Below are 25,153 nucleotides of genomic sequence, written 5' to 3'. Positions count from 1 at the left end.
GCTGGAGCAGTGGGGTGGCATCGGGACAACCTGGGATTGGGACTGGGCCTAGGAGACAGCCACAGGCAGGCGGGCATGAGCCATGAAAGTCCCAGAAGGACTTTGCTTGTTTCAAAGTGCATATTTCATGACAAATGGATCTACATTTTAAAAACACAAAAATTAGGTGTCGTTTGTTTGTTTGTTTGTTTGTTTGTTTTTAATTTATCACTAATACCCTGTTTCCCCGAAAATAAGACAGTATCTTATATTAATTTTTGCTCCCAAAGATGCACTAGGTCTTATTTTCAGGGGATGTCTTATTTTTTCATGAAGAAGTATACGGTACACATTTATTGTTAAATGAAAATAAAGGAAATTTATTACCTGTATACGGTACGGTAGTACGGTAGTTGTCAACACAAACCAGACAAACTGAATCCTACAGTATCAAGAATTTACTCATTTATTCAATGACAATCATGTCGTCATCTTCTGGAACATCATCATAACAATCCAATTCCTGAATTTCCTGGTGAATTTCTTGTGACTCCATTTCTTTCAGAATCAGTGGACCAAATCTCTCATGTTTAGCCTGGGGGGGCCTTATTTTGGGGGGGATGCCTTATATTTCACTCAGAAGGAAATCTGTAAGTAGGTCTTATTTTCGGAAGATGTCTTATTTTCGGGGAAACACAGTACTTGTTTATCTAGGTCTGTGGTCGGCAAACTCATTAGTCAACAGAGCCAAACATCAACAGCGCAACGATTGAAATTTATTTTGAGAGCCACATTTTTTAAACTTAAACTTCTTCTAACGCCACTTCTTCAACATAGACTTGCCCAGGCAGTGGTATTTTGTGGAAGAGCCACACTCAAGGGGCCAAAGAGCCGCATGTGGCTCGCGAGCTGCGGTTTGTCGACCATGGATCTAAATAAATGCTTGTTGGGGGGCTTCGAGCATCCTCAGAGGTGCCCTGGCTGTGATCGAAGCACTACTCCCCACCTCTGAGCCTCAGTTTCCTCCTGTGTGGAGTGGAGAGCTGAGCAGTGCCTACTCCCTTGGGGGAGTCCCTATTCTGGGGAAATGCCCCCGACACAAGTGAGGTGCAGAGCCCGGAGAGGGGCACCTCTTTGTTCCTTTCCAGGTGCAGGGGTGGGGGTCCCCCGCGAGCACTTTATATAACTCGGAGGCGCCCCAATGGGCCATGTGCTCAGTCTGAAGAAGGGGCTCGTTAAGCTTCTGCTCAGCTTGCGAAAGTGTTTTCTTATAGATAATAGAGATGATGGTGCTGGTGGCTTCTTTCTGCTGCCTGTGGCTCCCTTAAATGCCATTTCAAGAAGATTTGCAGCGTTAAGCTCTTTTTTCTCTTCTCCTCGTCTCGTTTTTTGCATTAAATTCCCATCTGTTTGCCTAAAATGGCAGTAAAAGGAAGAGGAATAGCTGTTGGGTGAATTAAGGACTTGTTTGCATGTGGTCCCCAGACTGGCCCACCCGGTACACCCTGCAGTGACTTGTTTGTGGTCTGCAGTGCAGAAGCTGTCTCTCCCGCTGCCAGTCCTTCTCCATCACCCTCCAAAACCATCTTGCTTATGTGTCACCTTTACTTACCTGTCTCTAGAGCAGTGGTTCTCAACCTTCCTCATGCTGCGACCCTTTATTTTATTTTATTTTATTTTATTTTATTTTATTTTATTTTATTTTATTTTTAGATTCTACTTGGTCTTGCCTTCAAAGCTTTGCAATTTCTTTTTTATTTTATTTTATTTTTTTAAATATAATATATTGATTTTTTACAGAGAGGAAGGGAGAGAGATAGTTAGAAACATCAATGAGAGAGAGTCATAGATCAGCTGCCTCTTGCACGCCCCCTACTGGGGATGTGCCCGCAACCAAGGTAAATGCCCTTGATCGGAATCGAACCCAGGACCCTTCAGTCCGCAGACCGACGCTCTATCCACTGAGCCAAACCGGTTTCAGCTGCTGCAACCCTTTAATACAGTTCCTCATGTTGTGGTGACCCCCAACCATAAAATTATTTTCGTTGCTACTTTATAACTGTAATTTTGCTACTGTTAATGAATTGTAATGTAAATATCTGTGTTTTCTGATGGTCTTTTTTTGTAATGTAAATATTACAAATGAATTGTAATGTAAATATCTGTGTTTTCTGATGGTCTTTTTTTGTAATGTAAATATTACAAATGAATTGTAATGTAAATATCTGTGTTTTCTGATGGCTCTACAGAAGCGGTTCTCAACCTGTGGGTCTCGACCCCTTTCACAGGGGTCGCCTAAGACCATCGTAAAACACAGATATTTACATTACAATTCATTAACAGTAGCAAAATTACAGTTATAAAGTAGCAACGAAAATAATTTTATGGTTGGGGGTCACCACAACATGAGGAACTGTATTAAAGGGTTGTGGCATTAGGAAGGTTGAGAACCACTGCTCTAGAATTGATTGTACTAATATTTCCATTTCTTTTCCCATCAGAACTAATAAACACTTGGAATTCATAATGAATGATCTTGAACCACTTTGAAAGATGAATGAAACTCTGGGAAATAACAATCATAACCTAGAGTAATGTCTAAGAACATGGTTAAAACAGGAGGAGTACATCAACAAAGAGCCTTAATATCATCCTACATTGTTTAATGACAGGGAATAATGTTCAAAGACCAGAGAGGGAACTTCTGTACTGATTACATATTCATTACAGTTCCAATCAGTTGGCGTTTTTGAAAGTAGTTTGGTTAAGCATTTAAACCGGAAGTATAGACATACTGTGTCCTTGGCACATAGAACAGTCCCTAGCACATAGTAGGGCAGTAAAATATTTTGTTCAGTTAGTGAGATAGGTCGTAGAGCCTAAAGATTGGACGCTTTAAAGTCAACAACCGTAATACAGGGTCTCTGCTCTGCCGTTTACCAGTTGTGTACTTTGGGGAAGTTCTTTAACTTCTGAGGCCTCGGTTTCCCCAGCTTTTTAAATGGAAAGAGGCTTGACCTACTTCCAAAGGTTTTTGTGGGATCAAATGAGGTCGTGTATCTAAAGGACGCAGCACACAGAGTGAACTCTTCACACCTGGCAGCAGCTATTGTCAGTGTAATTAGTTTTCACAAACCTATGGAAGCACTAGAATGGCTAAATCTTGTCCATTGCATAAGCAATGCAAGAGCAGCGGTGACTTTAAATATCACCACCCCTCAAAGGCAGGTTTTCCCTCCCTCTCATCCATGCCTTCTTCAGTCCCTGCCCTTAATTCCCTTTTAACTCAGCCCTGGCAGGAGCCGGGCCAGTAGACGAGGTAGACCAGATGTCACAGAGGACGAAGGCAATGAGGACTGTTTTGGACAAGCACATGTACAGACTTCAGATTTATCATAACGCACCACCCAAGGATTTCAAAGAACAAAAAACTGGATTTCATCGCCTATGGGTTCAGAGACCAAACAGGGAGTGGAGCAACTTTCTGGAGTTACTGGTGTCCCGGGCCCCAGGCCCCTCGCCAGGTGGTTTGGCCACAGACCTACATGTGGTGGGTGGTCCTTGCTCAGTGTTACGCTTGGGAGTGAGGTGCTCTGGTTTATTTCTGCCTGGGCTAGAAGCATCTAGACAAAGCTTTGCAGTTTATAAAGCTCTTTAGATGCAAGCTGTCTGACAGATCCTCACATGAGCTCTTGGAGAAGCCATTGCTGTCACTGGTGAGCAGACCAAGGCCTTGAGGGGAAGGGTCAGCAGAGAACCCAAGGGCACAGCGAGGAAGAGCAGATCTGAGTGCAGGTGGGGAGTCCCGATTATAACAGCACAGGGAATTCACATGATCCAACGTGAGCTACCCGCCCGGCTCCCAGTAGCAAAAGGCAAGATGCCAGAAGCCGGCTCTCTCGGTCAGCACCTCCTTGACCCAGCATGGCTGGGGCAGCTCGGTCTCAACTACTCCGAGCCTCTTCTCCAACAGACTTGAGTTCACTGGTCCTGGGAGGCCAGCCTGAGGGAGGGTCTCTATCTGTTCAGCATCCAAAAGGGAACAGGTCAGGGATTGAGGCAGACAGAGGAAGTGGCCGTGCCAGGCATCGGGCTGGAGATGGGACAGGATCCTGGCCCAGCCACTGGCAAGTGCCCTGGGAAGCTGCCCTCTGCAGATGACTTCCTGTCCCATTGTCGGGCCCACCGGTCCTCACAGGGGGACCTGCCAGGCCCCGGGGCCTCATTCGTGTGGAGTGTTTGTATAACCCGGCAGCAACAATGCCCTTTGTCCGCTGTTATTGCTGGAAAACCCCTCTGCAGAGAACTGAACTTCCTTTCTTAAGGAAGGTCCCTTCGGAGGCTGAGCCGTTGGCTTTGCAGACAGGAGGCTGGGGCAGCAGAGCTCCCGTGGAACCTGGCATCGGGCTGGGCCTCCTCGGGCCTGCTCCTGCTTGCCCGACGGGCAGCGCTCAGCTGTTCCTCCTCCCGCTGGACCAGCCGCCTCCGACAGCCGTCCGTGCCCTGCTTGCTACTTGAATATTTGAGATTTGGGGGAAGAAGGCTCTTCGGGGGTCCATGTGCACCCTCTGACCTCGGAGCCCAGCCCAGCCTCCCGTTCCTGCCGGCATAGGGGCTGATGGGGCTGTGGGTGCAGAAGCCGGAGTTTGGGCGGAGTGGCGAGGTGAGCCTCCATCCACTGCGCAGGCTCAGCATTTTGTGGGGGGTAGTGTGGTCTTATGAGAGACCCAAGAATCTTTTTTTTTTTTTACAACTCAGACAAATCACCATGGGTGAGCTCTGTGACCTAGGACACGTCTCTAAGCCTCTCGCAGCCTCAGTTTCCACGTTTGTAAAATGCAGACGAATGACAATTCCCGCCTCGCGGGGTGGATGTGTGAGAGGGTCCTGTGTGCACAATGGCCTCATGCTTACTTGGCACATTCAGGCCCTCCGCACCTCCCAGCAGGGGGCGCTGCTGCCCAGAAGCCCATGCGGGGTCCTGCCTGAGGCTGCGGCTGGGATGTGAGTGCAGAAAGCAGGGTTGGTGTGGAATCTGCACCGTGTTCTCCTCTTTCTCTGGTTGGTTGGGTCAAAGCCACTCATTGCCATCAAAAATGTCCCCCTTTCACTGCCCATTTCTGTTAGGCCTCCAGAGCCCCATGCCCCTGCCTCCTTCTAGAAGTTTCTGAAGACTCTTTACCTGACCATGTGAGAGGTCATCTTTCTGCCTTAGACGGTGGGACGTGGGGAAGGTGGGAGCTGTGTGATTGCACTCAGTGGATCCAAACAGGAATTCCGACCCGGAAACCCTAAACAAGCCCCTCAGCCGGCTGCACAGCAGGTGTCTGGGGTGAAGGAAGCAGCTAAGCCAGCGGTCGGGCCTTGCATGCCCGCCGCGTTGGCAGAGGCGGGTGCTGGTGACAGCGCCCTTGGGAGGGCGTGCGTCTGAGCAGCCGGAGGCCTTCTCCTGTCTGGCTTCCATATGGAGCGAAAGTGTGTGGTCTCTCCAGCCACCACAGACGCTGGGCGGGCGGCAGGAGGCCGGTCTCCTGAATGGCAGCAGTGGGCCCCGTAGGGGAGGTGTGGCCGGCAGGCGGGGGGAGCCGCACCCGGCAGAGAGGAGAGAGGCCTGCTTTCACACCCCGGCATTCCAGGTGTGTGGGCAGCAGCGATACCCGGCCTGCTGGACCAGCTGCTCGCCCGCCCATTTGCTGTGCCGGGAGCTCTGGCCTGAGAAGTGGGTCAGGGCCCCCGGACCTCACAGCTCCCAGGGCCCTCCCTGCCGTGAGAGAAAGGATGGGGGGGCGTGAGAAAGGGCGGAGGGGCAGCGGCCTGGGTGCCGTCTCCACTGGAATCTCTACCCTCCCGCCCACATGGGATGCCACCCTAGAGTCAGGCCCAGTTACCAAACCATGGCTGTGTCCCCTCCACCGGGGCCCAAGGGCACAGGGACAGGTACAGCACCACATCGGCCCTTGCCCTCCCTGTGAGGCTGGATCCCAGCATCCTCGCTGCCTTCCCTTCCAGAGACGGCCTCACCCCGGCCGGCCACCTGCCCCAGGAGGCCGTGCCCCGGCAGGAAGTTCTCCCAGGAAATGCCCGTCTTTTTGCCTGGGCCGTGTGTGTGTCTCTTGCTAAAAAGAACCGATTGCCAATACCCAGGCCAACTCAAGCCTCCAAGAACGGAAGATAGAGAGGTTCCCTATTGCACAAGCTCAGGAGCCTGACTCAGACCCCCGGAGCCCTACAGTAAAAGCAGACACACACCACCCCCCCACCCCCCCCACCCCCCGGGAAAGGGGCAGCCGCGGGCGCTGCCCCGGGAGAAACATCTGTGCTGCACCTTTCTACACTCAGAGATTGGATTTTTTATTTAATATATTTTATCGATTTTTTAGATACAGGAAGAGAGAGGGATAGAGAGCCAGAAACATCAATGAGAGAGAAACGTCGATCAGCTGCCTCCTGCACATCCCCTACTGGGGATGTGCCCGCAACCAAGGCACATGCCCTTGACCGGAATCGAACCTGGGACTCTTCAGTCCACAGGCCGACGCTCCATCCACTGACTACACCTCTCCAGCCTCAGTCAGGGCAAGGATTTCAAACATGGGTTGCTGTGCTGGGGGCTGGGAAACATCAGTGAGCAAACAGTCCCCGCTTTCAGAGAAATTGCGGCCCGGGGAAGGCAGCAGACAAAAGCCAAACGAATAAACTAATAACGAGATGGGCTGAGGGCTGTGAGGATGCCCTTAGCTGGAGGGAGAGAGGAGACCTGCTCCAGGGGGGTGGGCAGGGCCGGCCTCCCACTGCCTGGCACTCAGGTGCCCTCACACCAGGGTGACCAGATGCTCCGTTTGCCTGAGACGGCTCTCATTGCACCTGCTGTCCTGGTGCTGTTGGTGACAGCACCCCTTTTCCCTCTCAACGGGAAATATAATTTGGGTGACAGATTATATCATCGCTGTGCCTGATGCTCCTCACCCCTGAGAGGAAGGTGGAGGGGCAGGGCCCGGCGTGGAAGGCAGGCCGATCGGCGCGGCTGGGTGGCAGCGGAGTGTACTGTCGAGGGGCGGGCACTCTGCCTGGGGTCACATCCCAGCTCAGCCACTTACCGGCTCAGCATGACCTCGGGCCGCTAACTGCACTCTCCGGCCTCAGTGTCCCCATGTGTCCGATCGGGGCGGTCACAGTACCTGCTTCGTACAGTAGACAGGAGTCAGCGAGCCCAGAAGCATACGAGCCGGGTGCTCTGCAGATGCTCCGTGAGCAGCAGTGGTTAGTGTTCGTCTGTTAGTCCTGGATGCCCAGGGGCCTGTCCAGGACATCCCGATGGTCACACACACCACCTCCCATCCCAGTGCTCACTTTTCGGCTCCTCTGGGGCCTGAAGGGCAGTCCCCGGGCCCAGGCAGGGAAGTCGCAGGCAGCTGGTCCCGGCTTGACTGTATTCTAAATTTATATCCGTGTGCGTCTGTGGACAAGTGAGTTTATCTACTGCCTCTAATCTGTACCAGATGAGCTTTAATAAGAAAAGTGTCTTTTCCCCATAGAAAGCCCTACGCCCCGGCTCTAAGAGAAGTCACCTGTCCCCAAAGCGATTGGGGAGGCAGGGGGCGGGGGTAGCTCCAGGCTCTGAGGCAGCGGCTGCTGGGGGACATAGGCCTGGGGGTCAGAAGGAAGATGCCTGCCCAGCTCTGACGCCAGCTGAGCCAAAGCATTCTGGTTTGACCAAGCAACTCTAGAAAAATAATGAGTCCCAAGATGTGAATTGGACTAGCATCGCCTCCTTTGTTCTGGGCATCCAGTCTGACTTCGGCGGGACAGCGCTGGTTTTGTTCTCTGCCGACATTTCAGCTCGGTGAGTGGCCGCGGCGGCTCTCGGGACCTTGACCTTCCCGGAGCAGCCTCTGTCTGTGCCGTCATTGGACTGGGGACATTGTGGCATCTCCGCGGGTTCCGCCACCCAGCCCCGGAGGGCACGGCGGGGAGGGGCGTGGGAGCAGCAAGGTCCGTGCGAAGGTGATTGCTGTGGGCAGCCCCCCCCCCTCCGGGGCCTGCAGCGGCGCCCACTGAAGGTGGGGCCAAGTCATCGGAAGGATTCCAGCAGACACCCTGGCCACCCCCTCCCTTGATCCTCATTGGCAGCCGCTGGGCTGGTCCCTGTGCGGTGCTAAGGGTGCTCCCAGCTCGGGCTGTGCTGAGATGGTGATGGGGAAACCTTGTCCAGGAGCCAGCCGTAGGCATCCTGGACCGCCCCAAACCCTCCTGGCCTGGGAGCCAGGCCTGCCCGCACCCCGGAGCCCTCTGTGCTCCCAGCCCAAGGTGGGAGTTAAGAAACCGCAGCCCAGTTTTCTCAGGGCCGAGCTCCGCCAGGTCTCGAGGCCCTGCCCAGCCAGTGGGCACATCCGGGTCCTGCCCAGTATCCTACGCACATCCTCGTGGGCGGGCACATAGCTGCTGGCCCGGACTCAGCCTGCGGGTGGGGGGTGGAGGCGCGGGGCCCTATGCCTGGGGCTCACGGGGCCCATCTGCCAACCTGAGTCTTTCCCCGAGGCCGCTGCCCACCTCCCCAAAGAACAGAGCCTCCTTTGAGCTGGAAGTCAGAGGTGTTTCCTGTTCTGTGTTGTTAAGACGCCGCTTATAGGACTGTAATCCCAATAAATCATATGCTTGCTGAGTGGGGCAGGGTTTGGGCTTTTTTTTCCAGGCTGCAGGGACCTCTTAAAACCAAGGCCTTAAGAAGTTTATTCTCTTTCCATTTTTTTTAAGAGGGAAAATGGCTTTTGCAGACCTGGTCCTGCTGAAGGGCCTTCTGAGGCCATTGGCTTGAGAGACTCGGGCTCATCGAAAAGATTAATTTAAAGAGAGATGAAGAGAAGCCGATTCCTGACATGTGGGTCTGGTCTCCATGTTGCTGCTGAGCCTGCTCTATGACCTTGGGCGAACGGGCCAGGGAGCCCTGGGGTGTTGGAGACTTTCCGGGAGCTCGCTGGGCCAAGATGATTTGCATTGTAACATGTTCCGTGCCTTTTACTCCCGATGTCGTACGAGGGTCCAGGAGAGTTTCCTGGAGGCATGTGACACGCTGTTGTGTTACGTTCTCACTGGTGTCTGATGAGGTCTGAGGTTGTGCCTTCAGATGTTGTACTGTTTTCTCAGTTTTAATTCCTGATACAGTAGTTACCAATGGAATAACACACACGAACTAAAGCTCTTGAGGGGCCAACCTGTTTGGCTCAGTGGATAGAGTGACCGCCTGTGGACTCAAGGGTCCCAGGTTCGATTCCGGTCAAGGGCATGTACCTTGGTTGCGGACACAGCCCCAGTAGGGGGCGTGCAGGAGGCAACTGATCGATGTTTCTAACTCTCTATCCCTCTCCCTTCCTCTCTGTAAAATATATATATATATATATTAAAAAAATAAAAATAAAAAAGCTCTTAAGGGGCCTCGAGATCGAAGGGGATCCTGAGACTGAAGCTCGGGGAGCAGCTGCAGGTTGTACTCGGGCCCTGGCCCTGCCAACACTGCACTCTGGCACTGAAAGGCTCGCGCTGGGCACAGCCTAGGGGAAGGCAGACGAGGGAGGCGGCCTCTTCCTTTGGAGGGAGCACCTCGTAGTGACGGGGACAGTGCAAACATCAGCCCTTCCCAGCCCTGCTTCTCCGGGCCCTTCACCCTGGAGTCAGGGCACGGCTGCGGCCCAGGGAGTTTTTATGGGGATTTTCCAGAACGTCCAAAGCGGGCCAGCGCTTCTCCGCGTGCCCAGGGGGCTTGACATTACTGGAAAGGAAGCAGTGACCAGGAGCCCACAGGCCAAAGGCAGCACGTTACCGAGATAGCCCAGGAATTGCTTGTCATTTCACTTTCCCATGGACCGCAGGCCCGGGGCAGGGAGGCCACGGAGAAAGGCCTGAAGAGGTCAGTTTTGGGGCTGGCGGCTTTGTTTGTGGGCAGGCGGCCACCAGCCACCGCCCCGGAGGCAGAGGAACCACCTTGCCCCGGGGGGAGTCAGCATGTTGGAAATATTCATCCGTGTTTGTTCAGAGAGCAGAAACCACCCCGGGTGTTTTGAGCAGGAAGAGACCTAAGGCAGGGAATTGGACGCCCACAGGATTACTGGGATGGCTCAAGGAGCCGCCAGGAGTGGCTCCGAGGAGGACACAGAGCTTGTCTGTGGGGAACTGGAGGCCAAATGGGCCCGTCCCCCGAGGTTACCGATGCCGAGTTCTTTCCATGTGCCAGGCTCCGAGGGGCCCGGATCAGAATGAATCGCGGCACCACCTGACTGGACTCCCTGCCTTCCCAAGTCCCCTCTTGGTTTCCCCGCATGCGGCCGGAAGGTGCCACCTGGGGCTTTGTCTTGGCCGTTGGCCGCGATGGGGAAGGGTGGCTGGCAAATCCACCGACTCTTCCCTCACCTACCCTGTTTCCCCGAAAATAAGACAGTGTCTTATATTAATTTTTTCTCCCAAAGTTGTGCTAGGTCTTATTTTCAGGGAGTGTCTTATCTTTCCATGCGCTAGGTCTTATTTTCGGAGGATGTCTTATTTTCGGGGAAACACGGTACACGTTCTTCCCCGGTGCTGGTGGTCTCCATGAAACCTTCCCCTCGATGCGAAGGACTCACATACCAGGGTGCCGCTGAGCTTGCCTTGTAGCATTATCACGGAGGAACTATTTGGGGGGGAATTCAAATGGGCACTTGTAATCCAATGGGTAATGCACAAACGGGTTGTTGGTCCTTATAGAATCTGCACATTCCCAAGGATTCCTGGCTTCCCACTCGGATGCGTGAGCACCACGCTCTTGGCAGTTACGTGCCGTCTCTTCTGGGCAGAAACGGGGCTTGGCCCCGAACTGAGGACCTGGGTGCGTTAGACCGAGTTCCCGATGCTCAGCCGTCCGCTGGTCCCCCAGCCCATGTCTCCTGAGGACCTGCGTGGGCAGCCCCGTGCTGGGCACGGCTTGGAGGGATCAGAGATGAGGGAGCGTCCAGGCAGGAAGAGGCACGCTGGCTGTGGGAAGAGAGTTCTGGGGGATCCGGGAGCAGGAGGGGACTGTTCCCTTGGAGACAGGGACCTGGGGAGGGGTCTGGAGCTGAGCCTTGAAGGATCAGCGGTATCTGGACGGGCAGAGGTGAGCTGGTTGGTGCTCAGGAGGAGGCAGGAACGGGCCGGTGGGCTTGGGAACTCGGAGTGCCCGTGGTCCGGTGTGCCCTGGTGAAAGGCAAGAGCCTGACCCTCTCTCTGCTGCCTCCTCCAGGCCCTTCATGCTGCTGCCGCCTCTGATGGAGTGGATGCGCGTGGCCGTCACCTACGCGGAGCACCGGCGAAGCCTCACCGTGGACAGCGGTGACCTCCGGCAGGCCGCCCGGCTGCTGCTGCCCGGCCTGGACTGCGAGCCCCGGCAGCTCAAGTACGGGCTTGGGGGGTGGGGGTGGGGGCGGCGAGGCGGGGTGGCCCCAGCTCCCTGCACCCCTGGCCACCCCTCCCCCGACTCCTGGCGGTTGGGAGGGGCGGCGCGGACACTGCGGCCTGTCAGAGTGCCTGCTCTGAGGGTGCCTCTCCTGCAGCCGTGCGTCTGGTGCCCAGGCCCCGGGGTTAGGGCAGGAAAGCTCTCACCCGCCATCTGGCTCTCCGGGGTGTTTGGGGGCGGCAGAAGTGGGTCCCCTCCTCTCTTGCTGTAACTGCCATTTTCCTGAGCACGTCCTAGTGCAGGCACGGCGCAGAGCCTTCCTCGACGTGCATGGCTCGGTCCTATGACAGTCGTAGAGAAGAAGGAGCTATTCTAACGCTCACGTCTCAGGGAGGGGAGCTGAGATGATTTGCCCCGAGACACCCAGTCAGCCTGCTGGCTGTGCCCCGATTTGAACGCAGGTCCATGTGGCCCCAGGGAGGGATCCTCGTTTCCATCCCGATGTGCCTCTCTCGGAGGGGTCTCCCGGTCTCAGGGGAGGTCGTGTGGCCATGCTTGGCCCGCAAGAGCCTTGAAGCTTTTGTTGCTATTCTTGACCGGCCCAGACCCTAGTTATGGCCTCCTCTGTCTTCCCAGCGGATGCCCCATCTCCTTCTGGAAGTTAAACTCTCGGCACCGTGGCCTCACACATTGCAGGCCCAGCCGCCCTCTGGAAGCCCGCGGGGCCCGGGGGAGATGCTGGGTTTCCTGGGAGTTCCCTGGGTATGGGGGCTCTTTTGCAGTGGGGCTTGGGCAGTTCCCACTCATTTCAGTCCTTCTGGCCTCACCAAGAAGCCTCGAGGGGAGAAGGTGATGCTAAGAACTGGGACTTGGCCACCACACCATGCTAGGAGCCCAGAGATGCCTTCTCGTGGCCCCGGCCCAGGCCAGGCTCTTCGGGCAGCCCCCATAGATCCTTCTAGAGGGCTCTTCGTTTCTGGGCCGTGGCCCGTTCCCCGGAGTGCCAAGCACGTCTGTGACCCGGCCACAGACCAGCAGCCATGTGTGTGCCCGTGTCACCAAGCACGGCCAGGCCCGTCTCCGCTGTTCCACCTGCTAGCTCCAGTCCTTCCCGCCCGCCCGTCTGCCAACATGTCCGCGGGCACAGCTGTGTCCCAGCTCCTCGCGAGGGGTGTCCCAGTGGAGCGTCCGCACACGGTCACGCTCACACAGGTCCGTCTCTCCCGCGCAGACCAGAGTGCTGCTTCAGCTCCTTCCGGCGGCTGGATGCCCGCGCGGCTACCGAGAAGTTCAGCCAGGACCTGGGCTTCCGCATGCTCAACTGCGGGAGGACGGACCTCATCCACCAGGCGATCGCGGCCCTGGGCCCCGACGGCGTCAACACCATGGACGACCAGGTGCGTTCAGAGCGCCTCTGTGCAGGCAGCTGGGGACGGGGGGGGGGGGGGGTCTTCCTCTCAAGGCCCAGCCTCACACACACCTGGGCTTGGGTGCCAAGTCACAGCATGGCCTTTGACAAGCTCCTGCCTGAGCCTCCATATCCCTACCATGGGGATAACGTGCCTGCCCAGAGGGTTACGGTGAGAATTGGCCTCTGGCACGTGGTCAGTGCTCAGCAAGCGGTCATTCTGGGTTTTGCTGTCCACATGCTGACGACGACGATGATCCCTGGGGTCTATTAATCAGCCGCTTTATGGTCCTGAAGTAGAGACGGCCCAGCACAGAACAGGGAGTTTCCCCTCACAGGGCTCCGAGCCTGCTGTAAACTCCAAATCGCGTACAGATGTGTGGAGGAGAATAGCCAGGCGTGTGTGTGTGTGTGTGTGTGTGTGTGTGTGTGTGTGATGTGTGTATGTGTGTCGGGGGGAGGGAAGAGATAAAACAAAGCCAAATTTTCGAGTTGGCTTTCCTCCGAATGCCCGGTCCTGCATGTCCCTCGGCCTCGGTATTTACACAGCGATCTGTGGGTAAACAGCCCTGTTGCCCATGATTAATCTCAGGCCATTGCTGTATCTCTGGGCACGAGGCAAGGATTTATGAGGCAAGGAGATGTTGTCTACACACAAATAACCTAATAAATAACAGCGCGGGCTCCAGGCGAGTGCTTGCCAGGATCCAGCTGAGGAATAACTCTTTCCACCGTGGCCTCTGCTGTTACTGGCCCCGGAGAAGGTCCCGGCCAGGAGGCAGCCCGTGCACCACCCACCCGAACCCCGGAGGTAGGGGGGTGGGGGCTCAGCTCCGGGAGAGCTCCGAGCGTCTCAGGAGCACGGGTGTTACAGGAAACCTCTCCACCTTCTGGGAGATGCTGCAGAGGGTGAGCCTCACAGACCGGCTCTGTGTCCTCGTGTGAGGCCGTGGACACGTTAACCCCCCTCTCTGCCCCTCTCCTGTACAATGGGGATAATAGCTGGGGGTGTCACGGAGAAAAAGAGATTAAAGGAGGAAATGCATGTAAACCAGTCACACAGTGATTGGCACACACAGGGCCCCTTGGCGGGGCGGTGGCCGCTGAATGCAGCCGCAGTGACAGGGCCGTTAGTGACTGAGCTCAGGCGAGGCAGTGCCGCCCTGCAGTAAGCAATCTGCACTGAGTAACCCACGCTCTTGACAGCAACCCTCTGAGGAATGCTCTTCCCGTTCCCAAGATGCAGGAACTGCTCAGTTGGTGGAGCGTTGGACCATGCACCTAGAGGTCACGGTTGATTCCCAGTCAGGGCACATGCTCGGGTTGCTGGCTCCATGCCCAGTGGGAGGAGTGCAGGAGGCAACCGATCTTTCTCTCTCTCCCCCTCTCCTCCTCTCCTTTCCTTTCTCTCTAAAAACCAATAAAAAAAAAACATTTTAAAAATTAAATTAAAAAAAAAAAAGATAAAGAAACGGAGGCACAGATGGGGTATGGGTAACTTGCATACGAGGTTTACAGCTCCCCATGGCACCTGCGTCCGGCCCCACGGCCTGTGCTCGTCAGCATCAGGGGGTCCTGCGTGCTCATGCAAACGCCCCTCCTTCCCCTCCAGGTGCCCGCAGGCCCCAGGGGGCCGGCACAGGGCACAGTGTCACTCGGATGAGCAGCGGGGGAAGCAGGACCCCTGGCTCTGTGGTTCTGGGGCACAGGCCTGTGGAATACGTACCCCCATTCTGCTTCCTGATCATTTCGCTTCTGCCTTCGGTTCCCGTAGGGGATGACGCCGCTGATGTACGCCTGTGCGGCTGGGGACGAAGCCATGGTCCAGATGCTGATCGACGCGGGAGCAAACTTGGACATCCAGGTGCGTAAGCCCCAGAGCCGCACACAGGCCCCAACCCAGCAAGGGAGCGCCACGGGGTCTCCACCAGCCGTGCTGCGTGCTGGGTGCAGCGTTTTGAACAACTGGGTAGAGGTGTCTCAGGATGGAAATCCAAAGTGCATGGAGATCACAGTTGGCAAAGATTTGGGCTTTCTGAGAGGAGGGTGCTAAGGGGGGGAGTTGAGTGGAGAGAATGGCCACCATCCTGTTGGCATCTTTTACCTTTTATCAACCTAATCCCCACCCCCAAGAGCTTCTGGCTCTGCCTTCCTCTGAGGCATCAAGTGCTCCCTCTGCCCAGGGCAGACATCACTAATCGAGCATCCTTTTGAGCCTTGTCCACAGGGTGCTCCAGGCAGACATTACCAATGGAACGTGGAAAGCACCCGAGTTCAGTCCTAGTCACCATCCCCGCAGGGTACCCCCTTCGCTCACTCAGGTGCCCGGGACTGTCACTCACCCAGGAAACACTGACTGACTGATCTTTCCCCAGGTTCCTAGCAACTCTCCCAGGCACCCCTCCATTCACCCCGACAGCCGGCACTGGACGGCGCTGACATTCGCTGTGCTGCACGGACACATCTCTGTGGTCCAGGTGAGCTCCTACAGGCGTGCGGTGCTGTGGGCTGGGCCCCAAGCAGAGCCGCAGCCTCACACCATGAGCCATTGCCTCGGAGCTGGGATACAGAGGTGCTGCTTAAGTACCTGCTCAGCAGGCAGGGCCCCACCTGGTTTGTCTGGAGGAGAGGGCTTTGTGTGAGGATGGGGGTGGGGATTGGGGGGGGGGGGGTCAGGAACAAGGCCCAGGTCCAAGCAGTCCAGGCCTGCCTGGCACTTCTGTGCCTCTGGGTGAGTCTCCAGGCACGTTGGAATCTGTGCACATGTGCTGTGCTCTCTCCGCCATCGTTCCGACCCCTCACTTTTTCTACTCCCTCACGAACCACCCCTGCCCCCCCACCCCCCGCCCCCAGAGCTGCCTCTGGGTCACCGCGCCCTCCCAGGTCTGCCTCTGCCCGTTCGCCGCCCAGAGTGCCACTTTCCTGAGGCGGGACTCCGACTGGCATGGCTCAATGTCGAGCTAAGCCACATGGTTGGCCACCTTGGCCAGTAGCTGTGGCAGGTGTGGATTCGGGCCTAGAAAGGGAAGCTGTGGGCAGAGCAGCATCGAACCCAGCCGGGCACCAGCTACACTGCCACTCGACTCCCAGGCTCCTTTGCTTCCCAGGAGTTCATTTAACACCTCACTGTCCACTGGAGTGAGAGTCAGTCCTCTGAGGGCAGGGCCATGTCCAGCCTGTTTACCATCATCCTTGCAGCCTGGCCTGTAGGGGGCACTCAGGAGCTGGTGGGTCCCAGGCTGGCTGCCACATCCTGCCTGCTTTTCCGTTGCTGCCTCCTAAGCACCTGAGCAGTGCCAGCCTAGCCCAGGCGTGCCTGGTCTGGTGCCCAGTTTCGCCCAATGGGCAGTGCCCCGCTTCCACCACTTTGATGCACGGCTCTGGCACTGGTGCCTGACTGGTTTCTCGCTGACAATGGTCCCTGCTGACGGCATCCCCACTCTGTACACACTGCAGAGGAGGCTGAGGTCAGCCCCGCCCCCTACCTGGTCTCCAGGTGAGAGGCAGGCGGGGTTTCCCCAGACTGCAAGCATGGGCTCTGAGGAGGGTTTGGTCTCCAGAAACCTGCAGGGAAGAGGGGAGGGGAAAGGAGACGGGAGGTGGCTCCCTCCAGAGCAGCCGGTCAGGAAAGGTGAGACGAAGCTCAAAGTCACCTGGTGGAGCAGTGCAGACGCCACCCCTGCCCAAGGCAACGCTGGCCCAGCTCAGTTGGAACTGCCTGGTATCTGTTAACCCTGCCCCTGGCCCTGGCAAGGCCTGCCCAGAGGGGGAGGCCTCCTGGTGTCTCCACAGCAAGGAGGTGCCCAGCCCCCCCAGTTCCCTCCTCAGATCCACCGGTGACTGAGCCCCTACAGAGAGGGGCGCCCCATTTCTCTTAATCCCCAACAATGCTGCGAGCGACCCCCTCCCATTTTCCAGATGAGGAAGACTGAGGCCCAGAGTGGAGTTGCCTGCACTCGGCTCTTTCGGACTCTGACACCCAGGCCTCCCCACCATCCCTGCTGCCTCCCAGAGCCTTCGTTTCCCTCAGCAGATTGGGGAGGGGAGGCAATGCTTTCTCTGCATGAGTTCTCGGAGGGTCCCTGCAGGCATAGCTCCGAGGTCCCACAGCTTAGAGGCCTGGTCCAAGGCCCCAGGGTGAAGGCGAAGATTCTAGAAACTCGTAGCCCTGAGCGGAACCTGGAGTTCTGCCATTCTGGTTCCTCGGCTGCTGGTGAGCTGGGTGGAGTCCAACTCCGCAGCCTCCTGAGGCACAAGCCCCCCTCCGGCCCCCCACACTTAACATGCCCTCCCTGTGCCCCCACAGTTGCTGCTGGACGCCGGTGCCCACGTGGAGGGCTCGGCGGTGAACAGCGGCGAGGACAGCTACGCGGAGACGCCCCTGCAGCTCGCCTCTGCGGCTGGTGGGTACACACTGCCTTGCCCCGCCCAGCAAGGGCCCCGCTGCCCCTCCCACTGTCACCCATGCACAGGGACCCCTGGGGTGAGCCCAAAACCCTCCTCGGGGCCCTCTGGCTGCCTGGCTGCGCTCGGTGCGTGGTGGGCACACGCTCAGTCCGCCTTGTCTCTCAGGGAACTACGAGCTGGTCAGCCTGTTGCTGAGCCGCGGCGCCGACCCCCTCCTCAGCGTGCTCGAGGCCAACGGCATGGCCTCCTCCCTCCATGAGGACATGAACTGCTTCAGCTACTCGGCGGCCCACGGCCACAGGTACCCGCTGGGCCCCCGCCCCCGTGATGTGAGGGCACAAGCCAGGTCCCGGGAGCCAGGGTTCCCCAGTGGGGAGCGAAGGGCGTGGCTGGAAATCTCACCAGACCAGAAAGGGGGTCTGGCCCAGGGCCCCAAAGCTGGAGGGCCCCTGCAGCCTGGGGACCGGAGCCTGAGGTTCCAGACGCCCCAGGCAGGTCTCGGTTCCCTGGACTCTGCCCTGTGACTGTGGGGCCGCTGCTGGGCCTCGGCCCTTCCATGCTCGGTGGAGGTTTGGAGCCAAGCGGCTCCCGACGGTTCCACCCAGCAGATGGCTCGGCCACCACAGGCTCCGGGGCTCTGGGAAGTCACGTCCTGCCCGGGGCAGATGGTGGCAGGGCTCGTGGGGGGCCACGCCTGCCCAGGGGTGTGACGGGCGGCAGCAGGCTGAGGGCAGAGCCGTTAGGCTGCTCCCGGGGAGCAGAGGGAGACGGGAAGGAGGTGATTAGGAGGAAGAGGCCAGGTGGACACCTGCTTCCCGTTCCACACACTGACCTCAAAGCCAGACGGTGCCCTCTCTGCGGTCTGCTCCCCCACTTTCCCTCTGCACCTGCTGCTCCTGCCCCCACCCTCACCCCCTAAGCCATCCTCGCCCTCAGCGACCAGCTTGCACATCACGGCCCCTCTACCGACCCGGCGCCTGTATTTCCCCCATCGCAGCCTCCTCACCTGCCTCACTCTCTGGAGTGACCCCGGTCCTGCCAGGGGTCTCTGGGCTGTGAGCTGGGCTGCCTGGCACAGCCTGGCCTCCATCAGAGTGGGGAGGGGTGTGAGGAGGAAGTGAGCCCCCAGGGACCTTGGCCCTGCCCTGCCCCAGCCGCCCCAGGCCTGAGCCTCAGGACGTGACAGGACCTGGGGCCTGGAACCAGGGGTCGGGGCCTCCCGTTGTGTGCATCTCCCCTAATGAGTGTTCACGGGACCTCACCCGACCTCACAGGCTGCAGTGGCAAGTGTAGGGGGACGTGCTCCTTAGAGCCTGATGTTCTACACGTTCGTACGTGAACAAATTCTGTGGAACACTCGTCTTCACGTTCTTGTTAACGGGAGGGAGTCCGTATGCGCGTGGCTGTGCTGCGGACACTCGTGTAAGGCCGGACGCCGTCTCGGACTGCTGTGGGTCAGCTCTGCATTGAGGCTGTCACTGGCCCTGGGTGAGCTCCTGGAGAGGGTGCTCGGCGCCTTGTCTGCAGACAAGCAGTCAGGCCTCAGAGGTGGAGCAACCTGGTTGAGGGCACACAGCCAGGACGGCAGCCTGCTGGGCCCGAGCCCAGGACTCAGCAATACCAGGATGGCAGGAGGGAGGGGTCCCCGCCGCCTCCCTCAGTTGCTGGGGCCGAGAGGCACTGGGACCCCTCTCCCCCCCATCCCTCGGTCCCACCTGCTTGGTGGGCAAGATCATGAGTGCTTTGTGCGCGGTGTCCCAGAGCAGCCTCCAGGCCGTGGCGGGACCTCAGACATCCTCCCCTCGGTCGCTGGCCCACAGGAACGTCCTGCGGAAGCTCCTGACGCAGCCGCAGCAGGCCAAGGCGGACGTGCTGTCCCTGGAGGAGATCCTGGCCGAGGGCGTGGAGGAAAGCGATGCGTCCAGCCAGGGCAGCGGCGGCGAGGGGCCCGTGCGGCTGAGCCGGACCCGCACGAAGGCCCTGCAGGAGGCCATGTACTACAGCGCGGAGCACGGCTACGTGGACATCACCATGGAGCTGAGGGCGCTGGGTGAGGCCCGGGGCGTGCGTGCGTACACACACATGTTCTGCTCTTCTGACAGCCTTCCAGAAAAGGGGCCGGTGGGGGCGGGCTCGGGGGTCTGTCGGGAGAGCTCACAGGGAGTGACTGCGGCCTCTCGCCCGCCCAGGCGTCCCCTGGAAGCTGCACGTGTGGATCGAGTCGCTGAGGACCTCCTTCTCGCAGTCGCGGTACTCCGTGGTGCAGAGCCTCCTGCGGGACTTCGGCTCCCTCAAGGAGGAGGAGTACAACGAGGAGCTGGTCACCGAGGGCCTGCAGCTCATGTTCACCATCCTCAAGACCAGCAAGGTGGGTGTCGCCGGGCAGGTCCCACCCCATGCTCAGGAGGCCTGCACTCCAGAGCCCGCAGCCCTGAGCCAGACACGTAGACACACATACTGACCATGGCATAGATATGGGGACACCCCCACGCACACTCGCGCTGCCTGGCTGCCGAGGGCAGAGGCCACGCGTTTGTCTGGGCCGGAGGCTGGCCAGAAGAGCCATTTGGGGAAGCTGGGGTGAAGGAACAGGCATCCTCGTGTGCTGAGGCAGGTCCAGAAGGAACAGAGGACAGCGGCTGCTCGAATCCCGAGCTTTTGAAATCAGCCTGGCATACACGCCCCGGCAAGCGGGCTAATGGGCTCTCTGCCTCCCCACAGAACGACTCGGTCATCCAGCAGCTGGCCGCCATCTTCACGCACTGCTACGGCAACAGCCCCATTCCCAGCATCCCTGAGATCCGCAAGACCCTGCCCGCCCGACTAGGTGAGGCGCCACCTGCCAGCCCTGCCTCCGGCCTTCATCACCCTCCCTCGCGCCTTTGCTCTCCTCTCCCCGCGGCCAGGGCCTGGCCTGTTTCTGTTCTTCCCTCTGAACCCCCTCGCGCCCTGGAGGTGGGCTCCTGGGTCATCTCCCTCCTTCCTCCCCTTTCGCACAGACCCCCACTTTCTGAACAACAAGGAGATGTCGGATGTGACCTTCCTCGTGGAGGGCAAGCTGTTCTATGCACATAAAGTCCTGCTGGTGACGGCGTCCAACAGGTGGGTCCAACATGCATCCCAGAGCCCCCTCCGCCTGCCCGCCCGCCCACCCGCCCACAGGGGACACGGGGCCGAGAGCACTGAGGTCATCGTCTTTATTAGAAAACAAATATTCTGGAACGAAAAGTCCATCTCCTGGCCATGGGCATCATGGTCATTCCGGTGGGGACAGAGCGGGGCTGGCCCCAGCAGTCAGCCGGGTGACGTGAAGTGTCACTCAATGAGAATCACTCCGGGAGCGCGGCAGTCATTTTTAAATCGCTCCGTCTCCCCGTGATGGATGGTGCCATCACGCACCGTGACGGGAAGTCACGTCCACCTGTTTCGTCCCCTTGCTCCAGGTTCAAGACGCTGATGACCAATAAATCAGAACAAGATGGCGACAGCAGCAAAACTATCGAGATCAGCGACATGAAGTACCACATCTTCCAGGTGGGTGGGTCTCAGGGCTGCACGCTCGGGGGGCGGCCGCGCGTCAGTCACAGCCTTCCACTGCAGCCCGTATCCTGCTGCATCGGGGCCAGGCCAGAGCATCCAGGCCACGGTAGCTGTTTCATGGTGGCTGTCTGCAGTGTGAGGGCCTACCTCAGGTGCTGGGCTTGAGCCCTTGGCGAGGGGTCTCAGCACACTGACACGTGTGAGAACAGACGCGCCCCGTGTGCGAGCCTCTGGCCTCAGGGAGCTCCCCCAGCAGGGAGGGGGCCCAAGCGCCTGCTGGCAACGCAGAACCACAGGCAGCAAGCACCCCGACCTCCGAGGTGGGTGGTGGTCACACGTGTGGGAACTCAGTCGGCTGGCCGAGCAGAGAAGGGCAGGAGTCCATCCTGCAGTGGAGAGCGAGGGCAGGTCTTTTGATCTCTGCGCTTTGGAGAGCAGCAGAGGTTGCATAATGGAAGCTGCACAGCTGGCTGCCAGGCGAGGTCAGGAGACAGGCTGGGACCTCAGCCGAACCCCAGCTGAGAGCTTTCTGGAAAGTGGCGACTGCAGGTCTCTGGCTGCAAGTCTCTAGACTGAGGTCCAGAAGCAAGGAGTGTGGGGGTCCTGGCCCAGCACCGCACAGGCTGGCGACCTAAAGGGGAGGCCAGTCTCCCAGAAGCCCCATCTGAAATGGGGAGTGCCAGGCTGTGCAAATCCATCCCCCTCCGCCTGCGGCCACCAGCCCCCAGCAAGGCCCCGAGGGAGCAGCTCTGGTGTGGCTCCTGTGGACTCTGCATCCTCGTGCCCTCCAGGCAGCACAGATGGCTGGGCCTTGCCCCCAGCTCTCCACATGCAGCAGGGACTGCCTTCCAGGCCAGGAGCACGCTCCCAGCCCACGCCCTGGGGCCCCTTTTGCCGAGGGGCTGCCCTGAGGCCGTCTTTTAGCAAAGAATCCTGGGAGATCTCTCCTGCCCACCTGCTCCATCCCCAGCCCTGGGCCGCTGGTTTTGGCTGCTGCCCAGATGGTGAGGGGCAGGCACTATGTGCTGTGCAGAGATCACCATGGAGCCCCACTCCTCAGGGGGAGGGACTCGTGTCTCCCGGGCCTGCTCTGGGTTGACATGAGGCTGGCCAGGCCCCCTCCCTGGGCTCCTTCCCTAGACCCCGTGGTGCCTCTCCCAGCCTGGGGCCCGTCCAAACAGAGCCTGACTGTGCGGCCGGGGCTGTTTACTCACACACTTGCCAGCTCCCTGCTGGAGCTGTTTCTTCAGCCAGCCCGGGACACTGCCTTCTTCCAGCTGGGAACGTCCCCAGGCTGCAGCGGGAGGGCCGGGCTGTCACTCAGGCCTCAGCAGGCCTGAATGGAGCTCCCCTCCTGGCCCACCAGCTAGGTGCCCTCGGGCCGACTCCGGAGGCTCTCCAGAGGCTCTGTACATTCTTTCCAAGGGGAACAGCTCCAGGAGGGCGCAGATCTGGCTCTCACCTCCACGAGGAGTCCCGGCTTCTGAGGATAGCCGGCTGGACTGCCATCCCCTCAGAGCCCACCTCCCTCCCAGCCCCGTATTTAGAATTTAGGTAAAAGGAGGTGATCAACAGGGTACCTAGTGCCCTGGGAGGGCTCTGGTGTGGGAGTCACGGGGCCTGAGTGGCCTAAGCCACGCCAGCTTCTCTCCTCGGGCTTCAGTGTCCGGCTGGGAAGACATCTTCCCTCCCGGGCACGGGAGATGCCCTGGCTGATGGGAGTCAGGAGAGGAAGGTCTTCTGAGGTTGGACTTCTGAGGTTGCTCTCCACGGAAAACACACACCTGAATCTCAGCTTGAGAGGGATTTGGAGGACCTGCAGACGGGGGCCTGGCTGGGGTCCACGGGGGCAGCTGGAGTGGCACTCGGGGGGCCGGGTGAGGACACGGGCACTCGGGTCCCACTTGGCGCTCACGCAGCCTTTCTCGCTGCAGATGATGATGCAGTATCTGTACCACGGAGGGACGGAATCCATGCACATCCCCACCGCCGACATCCTGGAGGTGAGGCTCCGGCCAACTCGGTCGGGCACAGGGCCCAGTGCCCACCTGTCAGGGCACCTGCCAGGTCTCAAGCCCATCATCAGCCTCTGGAGACAGGAGGGGAGGGAGGTGCCTCTGCGAGGCCCTCCTGCTTCTCTGCTGGTCCTTCTTTGTGTGACAGGAAGTGCCCTTCTGGGGCTGGGGAATGGTATGCCCAGGGAGCCTGACCTCCTGGCCACACCGGGGGTTAGGAAGGGGCTCCCGGTGGGGGCGGTAGGCCCTGGAGGATTAGAAGATGGCTGGGCCTCCCCCTCACCTCCTCCCGCTTAGAAAACGGGCCTGCTGCCGCCGGGCACCGGGCCAGGCCCTGTGGACAAAGCGTTACTTTAGTGTTGCAGTCCTCCTAAGGTCAGAATCCCAGCCAGCACCTGTCCGTCCTGTGCCACCGGGTGTCCCACCAAATACTCGGCTGGCTTAGAAGGGAAATTAGCCGAGGCGCTGGGATGTGTCCTGCTGGTTTGGGCGGCCCCGGCCTGGCCCCACATGCCCAAGGTGCTCTGTCCCCACAGCTGCTGTCGGCTGCCAGCCTGTTCCAGCTGGACGCCCTGCAGAGGCACTGCGAGATCCTGTGCTCCCAGACCCTCAGCGTGGAGAGCGCCGTCAACACCTACAAGTACGCCAAGGTGAGGCCCTCGACAGCCCTCCGCTCCGCCCGGGCAGTGCACAGAGCAGAGGGAGGGTGACGCCCTCTAACCGGAGGTCACTGCTGTCTGGTGGGGCCCATGCAGCGTGGGAGACCAGCATGGCTCCCGCGTGTGGGGCCTGAATCAGATCCAGTCCACAGGGCCTCGGTTTTCTCCCCACCCTGGTCTTTGTCACCTTCCCCCATCCCAGCAAACGGCATGACCGCCTGGGCAGACTCGGGAATTAGGTACATCTGGTTTTTGAAAGAAAAACTCCCACAGCTAGGCCCTGTCCCTGCACCGTTTCCACCATTACCTCTGACTGCTGGTGCCTCCCCTCCGCACTTCCTGGCGCTCACCCACAGTGTACAAGCCGCCCTCACTCCCCTCCTTACACTCTGCCTCCAGGCTAACTAAAATCCTACCCCTCGCCAAGCTTCACGAGGCCCCTGGGGCCCTGCCCACATCTCTTCCAATGCCCCCTCACCCCACTGAGGCCCCCTCACCCCACTGATGCCCCCTCGCCACATGCCACCTGTCTCCTCAGCTTGCTCCTACTCCAGCTCCTCTGGGAGGGCCCTCCCACGCTCCTCACGAGGCTGCTGCTGCCACCCGCTTCCTCCCGGCGCTGAGCCTGTGCCGTTACCTTGGCTCCTCCGATCCCCCAGAGCAGAGCATCAGCTCTAAGAGCGCGGTGCAGGGATGACCTCGGAACCTGGCGCCCAGAGCAATCCCTCGGTATCGGCTGAGTTAGAAGTTCCTCAGCATCTGCCTCGTGACCCCTCATGTCCACCCGGCAGTGGACAGTCCCTGGCCTTAGTAGGAGCTTCCACTCCAATGGGGATAAGGCCATTCAGTACACACCCCCATGGGACAGTAGGCCTGAGACGTTCCTGGTGGTGCAGCTGGGATTGGAACCCCGGCAGTCCAACCTGAAGGTGGTGCTTCGGGAAGGAACTCCGATAAGGGGGCGGGAAGGACACCTCAAGCTGCAGACAGGGCGTGCCTCCCCCAGGCCTTGGCCCGTGGGTCTCACCCCTCCTCCGTCTCCGCAGATCCACAACGCCCCGGAGCTGGCCCTGTTCTGCGAGGGCTTCTTCCTGAAGCACATGAAGGCCCTGCTGGAGCAGGACTCCTTCCGGCAGCTCATCTACGGCCGCAGCAGCAAGGTGCAGGGCCTGGACCCGCTGCAGGACCTGCAGAGCACGCTGGCCGAGCGCGTGCACTCCGTCTACATCACCTCCCGCGTGTGAGGCGGGTGGGGAAGGTGGGAGCACTGGACCACAGTGTAGCCAGAGCCCCCCTGCGGGGCTGGTTCTAGGACCTCTCGGAGCCAGGCACACGGAGCTGTTTCTCCTCCCCCAGACTCCCTCTGGTGTCTGTCTGCCCTTGGGTAGTTAAGATGTGCCCTGAGCCACCTGTCACCAGGCAGCCGCACCCTCAACCCCTTGGTCCCAGAGCTGTCCGCTCAACCAGTAACGGGAAAGGGCAGCTGTGGCCAGCAGGGGGCCCTCTGCACCCGGAGAGCCGCCGTGTACTCACCTCGTGCGCCCCTGTGCGCCCCTTCTCTCCGCGGCGGGCGGCTGATCCTGATTCCCCTCTGCTCTGAGCAGCGTCCAGGATGCTCCTCGGACCACAGTGAGCTCAGCCTGGCCCTGGCTCCTGGCTTCCTATGAATGTATAGGATAAACACTCTGTCTGGGCCCCAGGCCATATCATTCCAAAGCCAATACTTTTCCTCCATGTCCAGTCT

At 59.0% G+C, this 25,153-nt stretch overlaps 1 protein-coding gene across 3 annotated transcripts in view; it reads left to right on the top strand.

The window, feature by feature from the left end:
- ABTB2 (ankyrin repeat and BTB domain containing 2) overlaps positions 1-24,767 on the top strand; it is a 137,709-nt gene extending 112,942 nt beyond the window's left edge. For 2 of the 3 annotated variants that reach the window (XM_036426666.2, XM_045577691.1), the window contains 14 exons: positions 11,228-11,380; positions 12,612-12,777; positions 14,563-14,652; positions 15,164-15,265; positions 17,095-17,191; positions 17,361-17,496; positions 19,016-19,245; positions 19,385-19,563; positions 19,917-20,022; positions 20,195-20,297; positions 20,639-20,729; positions 22,670-22,738; positions 23,287-23,400; positions 24,456-24,761. In XM_036426666.2, the coding sequence (XP_036282559.1) occupies positions 11,228-11,380; positions 12,612-12,777; positions 14,563-14,652; positions 15,164-15,265; positions 17,095-17,191; positions 17,361-17,496; positions 19,016-19,245; positions 19,385-19,563; positions 19,917-20,022; positions 20,195-20,297; positions 20,639-20,729; positions 22,670-22,738; positions 23,287-23,400; positions 24,456-24,653 (1,834 nt within the window). In that variant the 3' untranslated portion in view covers positions 24,654-24,761. Of the gene's footprint in view, positions 1-11,227; positions 11,381-12,611; positions 12,778-14,562; positions 14,653-15,163; positions 15,266-17,094; positions 17,192-17,360; positions 17,497-19,015; positions 19,246-19,384; positions 19,564-19,916; positions 20,023-20,194; positions 20,298-20,638; positions 20,730-22,669; positions 22,739-23,286; positions 23,401-24,455 lie in introns of all 3 variants that reach the window. The other variant, XM_036426664.2, reaches the window with a different exon arrangement.
- Positions 24,768-25,153: the final 386 nt, after the last annotated feature.

Source organism: Pipistrellus kuhlii, unplaced genomic scaffold, assembly GCF_014108245.1.
Source record: "Pipistrellus kuhlii isolate mPipKuh1 unplaced genomic scaffold, mPipKuh1.p scaffold_m20_p_9, whole genome shotgun sequence".
Lineage (NCBI taxonomy): Eukaryota > Metazoa > Chordata > Mammalia > Chiroptera > Vespertilionidae > Pipistrellus > Pipistrellus kuhlii.
This window is presented reverse-complemented; position numbering and strand designations above follow the sequence as displayed.